This window comes from Myodes glareolus, chromosome X (genome assembly GCF_982192425.1).
Source record: "Myodes glareolus chromosome X, mMyoGla1.1, whole genome shotgun sequence".
Lineage (NCBI taxonomy): Eukaryota > Metazoa > Chordata > Mammalia > Rodentia > Cricetidae > Myodes > Myodes glareolus.
Window position 1 is genome coordinate 81,870,613 of NC_142053.1, and position 6,391 is coordinate 81,877,003.

The 6,391-nt window shown below is 56.0% G+C and overlaps 1 protein-coding gene across 4 annotated transcripts; it reads left to right on the forward strand.

Moving 5' to 3' along the window:
- The first annotated feature begins 1,298 nt into the window (after positions 1-1,298).
- On the forward strand, positions 1,299-6,119 carry Cited1 (Cbp/p300 interacting transactivator with ED-rich tail 1). 4 transcript variants are annotated; one of them, XM_048418031.3, is made up of 3 exons: positions 1,299-1,456; positions 4,812-4,936; positions 5,448-6,119. In XM_048418031.3, exons 2-3 carry the CDS (start codon positions 4,877-4,879, stop codon positions 6,042-6,044), a joined length of 657 nt encoding a protein of 218 aa, XP_048273988.1. In that variant the 5' UTR covers positions 1,299-1,456; positions 4,812-4,876; the 3' UTR covers positions 6,045-6,119. The 4 variants fall into 4 exon arrangements, with proteins under 4 accessions (XP_048273988.1, XP_048273990.1, XP_085540632.1 ...); XM_048418033.3 differs by lacking the exon at positions 1,299-1,456 and adding an exon at positions 1,574-1,998; XM_085684506.2 differs by lacking the exon at positions 1,299-1,456 and adding an exon at positions 2,600-2,953.
- Positions 6,120-6,391: the final 272 nt, after the last annotated feature.

Sequence of the window (6,391 nt, forward strand, 5' to 3'; positions counted from 1 at the left end):
AGAAGAAGAAGAAGAAGAAGAAGAAGAAGAAGAAGAAGAAGAAGAAGAAGAAGAAGAAGAAGAAGAAGAAGAAGAAGAAGAGAAGGTCAGGTCTTCAAAGCCAGTTATGACACAAGGCACACACAATGGAAATGCCTTTGCTACATTACTCCCCCGTTTCCTAAACATCGTACTTTTTCAAAAGGCCATGTTTTACAAACGGTGTAAAAACTGAGTTGTTGAAAGGAGAGGGTGGGAGGGTGTGGGGGGCTTGATTACAGGGGGGTAATCTTGGTGGCCTTCCTGCAAGCGGTGCGGTGGGAGTTTCCAGCCGCAGGGAACATGCCTTGAAATGAGAAGCCCCAGGTCTCTTTTAGTAAGAATTTGTAAGAAAACGTACCAACACAAGAGAGATGTGCTCCAAGTGCAAAATGTTGTTCTTGCTAGATGTGAATAATTATATAATAATAATAAAATAACCTGGCATCGTGGGAAGGCAAGAGGAATCTCTGCGAACTCTGGCAAGCTTTTCGAACCCGCTGCCTGTTCTTGGCTTTTCCGTGAACCATATGAACTACATGCGTGCACCTAGCCCCACGGTCCGGTAGAACAGTATTTCTCAGCGTCGTCGCATCCTGCCTGCCTCTTTCTGTCCTGGATGACCACAGGACAGAAAGCCTTGACATCAACCCTGGGCCTTGAAGGAAGCCACGGCTGCCATATGATCCCTCTAAGTAGCCCTGAACAAAATGTAGGGAGTGTTGGGGGAAAGGCCCCCTCCAACCTCAGCCCTTCCACAAGGAGGCTAGGCGATGTAGCCCGATGAGGGCAAACCGGCTCACAGAAAGCCCTGCAGGAAACTAAGACCGCATCTTGCCTACCCCGTCCCGCGTGCAAGTCCCTCCTCTGGGTCTTTTTCTAAGCCAACAGCTCTCCTCTCTATCCATTGAAGCCTGTCCTGGCCACCCGCTTGATTTAGGTCAGAAAACAGACACTAACAGCTCTCCCTCGCCTCGGTGAAATTACTAAGTGGAATTTATTGGGCAAGTCCATGCAGGGTGGTGGGGAGAGCCCACGTCCTGGGTTCAGCCTGCCATCAGTTTTAGAAACATAGATACGGGCCAGGGCACTGGGAGAGAAGTAACCATAATCTGGAACCAGCAGCCCCACCCAGGTGACTGTGTCGTGCCCCCAGGGCTGAGGGGCCGGAGGGGACGCACGGACTCTGTTCCCTAGCCCGCCCTCCGCTTTCACAAGATCCACGGTGACTGCACCAGCTCGAGCGCCTTTAAAGGGCCACACACGCCAGCCGCCGCTATAAAATGTTCCCAGCGGCACAGCTGCAGAAGTGCGCTGCCGAGCTGCGGTGAGGAGGCTCGCTCCGCCCGGCTGCTCCGCCCACAGCCTATCGGCGCGGGGCTGCTCCCAGCAAGGAGGACCAGACTGGAGGAAGGCGCTGCACCCTCTCGGGCCCTCCGTAAGTATCCAGTTCAGATTTTGCCTCCAACTCGTCCACGAGCCAGGACATGTGCTAATAATGCCCTAAGCCGGTTATAAAGACGTGAAAATTGGGGGGAGAGGGATAAAAAAGGGGGGAAAAGGGTCTGTCCTTCCTGGGATTCCTAGCCGAAGCCAGCCTGCTACGGTGTGCCTGTACGCCGGGGCTCTCCGGGCGGCAATGGGGGCTTGAGAGCCCGGGTCCCCTCGCCCAGAACCAAGCGCGGTGGCTTGCTAACGCCACCGCCCCGGAGTCCGGCGCCGAAGCTGCGGGCGGGCACGAGCGCGGGCCGGGGCTGCTAGGCGCTGCACGGTGCGGTGCGGCGGCGCGGCTGTTGCAGCCTTTTCCCAGGCGCCTTGGGGTCGGGTGGCAGCCCATACGCCCGGCCGGGGGAATCCGAAGGCAGCAAGCGGCTCGCGGCGGCGGCGTGAGTGCCAAGGGGCTGGGGGCTCGGCCGCTTCGTCCCGCGTCCCAGCCCCTGCGATCCTCCCTCTCTCTCCCGGGCAGGCGGCTTCGCGGAGGTAAGCCGGGCCGCCGGGCAGGGCACTGGGCTGGGGCAGAGGGAGACGAGGACACGGTCGGATGCCGAGTGGCCCGCCTGAGGGGCTGGGGGACTTGTTTGCTGCTGCCGGTGTCCGGGCCGCTGGGACGGCAGGCGGCGGGACTGGGCGCCCACTTGTCCGGAGGAAACCGCAGCAGCTCCCCTCCCGCGCCCGCGCTTTCTCCGGCTCTGCTTCCCCGACTTCGCCTATAGCCGGGACTGCATCAGGCCGCTCGGGAGCTGCACAAAGCTCTTGTTTCCTTGGGGGCTGGAGACCGAGGGGCTGCGGGCCGAGTGTCGCCGAGCTGACGGCTGCAAGTTGGAGCATTGGGGCAACTTGCTTCCCCCCCCCGCAGCCCACCCCGCTCCCTGCTCCCGCGCACACACCCCTCTGAGGGGAAGCAGCGGCGCAGCCCCTACCTCCGCGGGACGCCTGAGCTGGGGTGGGACAGCTAGTCGGGGCTGTGCCACTTTTTAGCCCTGTGACCTTGGGTAAGTTGTCGCACCTCTCGACACCTCGAACGTTCGCTAGCAGCCCGGGAGCACGGGCAGCTTCGGACGCTCTGAGGACACTCGGAAGTGAGGCGAGGCGCGCGAGCCGCTGCCACTGGCGCCAAAGTGCGCCCCCGCGCGCGGAGACGCTGCGGGTCCCCAAAGTCGCGCTGACGCGGAGACCCCGTGCCTCATCGCCTGTCTGCTGCCGAGCACCTGAGGTAACGGAAGCTTGGAGCCCTCAGGCACGACTGCTCGCTCCAGGCGGACAGGGCTGCGTCCGGCCAAGCCCCGCGCTGGTGGCCCTCACCGGGCGCGTCAAGGAGGCCTGGCGAGCTGTCGGTAAACAACGGACTGCTTGGAGCGGCGTGCAAGCCAAGCCGCAGTGCTGTTTGGATTTTTTATTTTACATTTCTCAGTAGCAATGGAGATGGAGTGTACCGGTTGGTGCCATTTTTTAACTTTTGCTCCCTAGACAGGTTCATGACCCCCCCCCCACCTACCTGCCTCTCCCTTTTCTCCACCCCCGTTTCTCACCCCCTCCCCTTGGGCGAGGACCGATGCGGGGGGCGGCCAGGCCGGGCTGAGTAACGGGAGGCGCGAGCCGCGGAGCCGGCACTTGTTGCGCGGCTTTTTCGCGGCGGCTCGCGGCGGCTTCGCAGTGGTCACTTCGTGGCTCGTCCAGACATTCCTGAAGCAAGTTGTTCCCCTCCAATGGGCCGAGGGGTGGGGTGGGGGATAGAAAATGGGGTCGCGGGGGGCAGGAAATAAGATCACCTCAGAGACCGGCTCTGCGCTTTTCCGAGCGGGCTGGCGCGCCTCGAGGGGAATGTTACAGGGGCCTGCCCTGAGAGGCGACACCAGAGCACACGCACTTTCCTCATATTTTCTAACCCCTGTTAGTGTTGCTCTTGGGGGGAGGCTTTTTTCCCTTTGGACATTTGGGTACGGGTGGCATACGGGAGGGAGAAGATGGAGACGAAGGTGAAGCAATAAGGAACTTGCTATAGTGGCGGTGCTGGCTCTCCTGACGACGAGGCGCTAGCGCCCTTGTCTTGAGATAGATGGCTGAAATATAGATGGCTTGCCTCAGAGCTCTGTTTGTACTTCAGTCAAGCGGTGGTGCGGGACCCAGCCAGTGCCCCCTCCATGTTTTCTCCTTTTTTTTCCCCTGCCTTCCTTTCTCCCAGTAGTCGGTTGCTGAAGAGGAAAAGGGATAGTGATACCTTTAGAAACCAATACAATCTTAACAACCGCTGGGGGTAACAAGGAGGGTAGAGTCCCAGCAAAATTCTAGTCTCTTTGGGGAAATGACTCTTGGGTACCTTAAGATGACAATGCTAGAATATATGAGGGTTTTAAAAATATGCTTCCAGGAAAATAAGAAATTTTAATTTTCTGAGTTCGAAGTGGTTTTTTGTTTGTTTGGTTGGTTGGTTTTGTTTTTTTCCCCCTTCTTCTCTTATCTCTTTGGTACATGGGCAAGAGAATCATTTCTTTAGAAGCCATCTGAGTATTTCGGGTATGAGGACTTGACCTGTGGGCAGGAGAGCTATGTGGCAAAGGACTGCTAGATGCTGCTCTCCAAACTGCTGCGGCTGCTTCCAGGCTGAAAACCATCGGATTTTCCCTCCAGGAAGAATCCTTTCTTCTCTCGTCCCCCACATGGGTGTGGTCTAGCTATGGGCTCTGGGACAGTTGTCCTAGGAAAGCCCAATCTAGGGACTGTCTAATAGGTGTTTGAGACATGAAGGAACTAAGCTACTTCCAGCTGTTCTGTGGCCCCTGCTGCCTCGGAGCCTCCAAAACACCCTGGGCTGCTGTCTTCTTGTAGGCATACCCCAAGACAGGGCTTTGGAGACTCTAGGGCATCCTTCTCCCGAATTCTCACTTTTCCCCAGTTCCATCGGAGACCTAGACCTGGCAGCTAGTGGTCCATTGATGTGCTTTCTCAGGGACATGCCTGCTCTGGGAATCAGGAACAGCGCCACCCCTAGCTCTGGACTCTGAAATAACCTGTATGAGTAAATGTTCATGTGTTCTCTCTTGGCATTGTGGATGGGGGGGTCGGTGTTAGAGCCTGCCTGAATAGAGCATACTCCTGACCTCAGGTCAGAGTTCACCTCGGTTTCTGCTCACTGCCCAGATCCTCCTGGGCTTTTTGTTTGTTGGTTGGTTGGTTGTTGTTGGTTTTTTTTTTTTTAAGTTTAACCCGATCAGGATCCTGACTTGGAATTTTCTAGTGCTTCCTTTGTCAAGAAAGCCTTTCACCTTTATTCATTTCTTCTCTTTTACTTACAGACCAAGAGCTCCAGCTGGAGGCGTCAACTCCCACCGATTTATCTGACTTCTGCCCAGACTCTGAAATGCCAACTATGTCAAGGCCTGCACTTGATGTCAAGGGTGGTAGCAACTCTGCGAAGGAGGTAAGTTTTGCCACTTTACCAATGGAGATACTGCGGCATGGAAAGAGGGACTTTAGGGGAGGGGGACATGCTCCTAGCCATCCTAGGTGTGCATATAGCCAGTGTGCTTGACCAGAGAAGATACAGCAGGGCTTTTTTGGAAAAAAAGTAATTGAATTGAACTCACTAGGGGTATTGAAAGACAGACAGCAGGAAGGGAGCAAAGAAGCAGAATTGAAACATGACCACTGTAGCAAAGAGATTATAGTGGGGCTGAGGAGAGGGACAAAGGGGTGCTCTTTTTAGACGGGAGTGGGGGGGCACATTGAGTAGCAGGGGAGGGAGGCCCACTTTGGATAACATAGGAATCAGAATCACAGAAGCAAAAGAAACCTCACTGTCCAGGGGCTCTTCCTGTCACCTGCCCACTATTAACACTAAATGCAGGGCATGCAGGAGCAGTCCAGATCCAGTGAATGCCAAAAAGAAAACCAGGAGGAGGGCTACTATGGTGTACCTTTCTGTCTTCTAGGATGCCAACCAGGAGATGAACTCTCTGGACTACTCCAACCTCGGGGTGAAGGATCGCAAAGCAGTGGCCATCCTGCACTACCCTGCGGTCAACTCAAATGGAGCCAAAGCCAATGGAGCTCCTGCAAGCTCCTCTGGATCAGCATCTCCAGTAGGCTCTCCTACTGCCAGCCCTTCTACCAAGCCCCCACCCTTCAACCTGCACCCTGCCCCTCATCTGCTGGCCAGTATGCAGCTGCAGAAGCTTAATAGCCAGTATCATGGGGCCGCAGCAGCAGCTGCTGCTGCCACTCCAGGCCAACCAGGGGAGGCAGGGCCCCTGCAAAACTGGGACTTCGGGGCCCAGGCGGCGGCGGCGGAAGCCGCAGGAGCAGGAGCGGCGGTGGCAGGAGCAGGAGCAGGAGCAGAAGCGGCAGGATCAGCCACTCCTCCTGCTGGTTCCCAGAGCCCTACTATCATTGATTCTGACCCAGTGGATGAGGAAGTGCTGATGTCTCTGGTGGTAGAGCTGGGGCTAGACCGAGCCAATGAGCTTCCCGAGCTGTGGCTGGGGCAGAATGAGTTTGATTTCACCGCAGATTTTCCCTCTGGCTGCTGATGCCAAGTGTCCCTAAAAATTGAGGAACAAAGCCACCAATTCAGTTGTAAATAAAAGTTACTTGCAAAGAGAGAACTGACTGGGTATGTTCTTTATCGATGTCTAAAGTTGTAGCACGCACTCTGATAGTCTTGTTAATTCTGGTTGCAAGAGTCTGAGTTTGGGGAGGGTTGGCACAGGTGGTCTCGGAACTCTTGCTGCTGCCACCACTGCCCTTATCTCCTCAAGAGTCCAGGTACTTAGCTTCAGTTCCTAACACCCCACAAACACTGTCCTCTTGAAGGTTGAGCACAGGAGCTGGTGGTCAAGGTATTCTTGGAAGACAAGCTGCTTCAAATTTGTCTGCA

Coding starts and splice junctions, on each gene's coding strand:
- Cited1 (XM_085684506.2), top strand. Junction 4,937..5,447: donor GTAGCAACTCTGCGAAGGAG/GTAAGTTTTGCC, acceptor TCTGTCTTCTAG/GATGCCAACCAGGAGATGAA.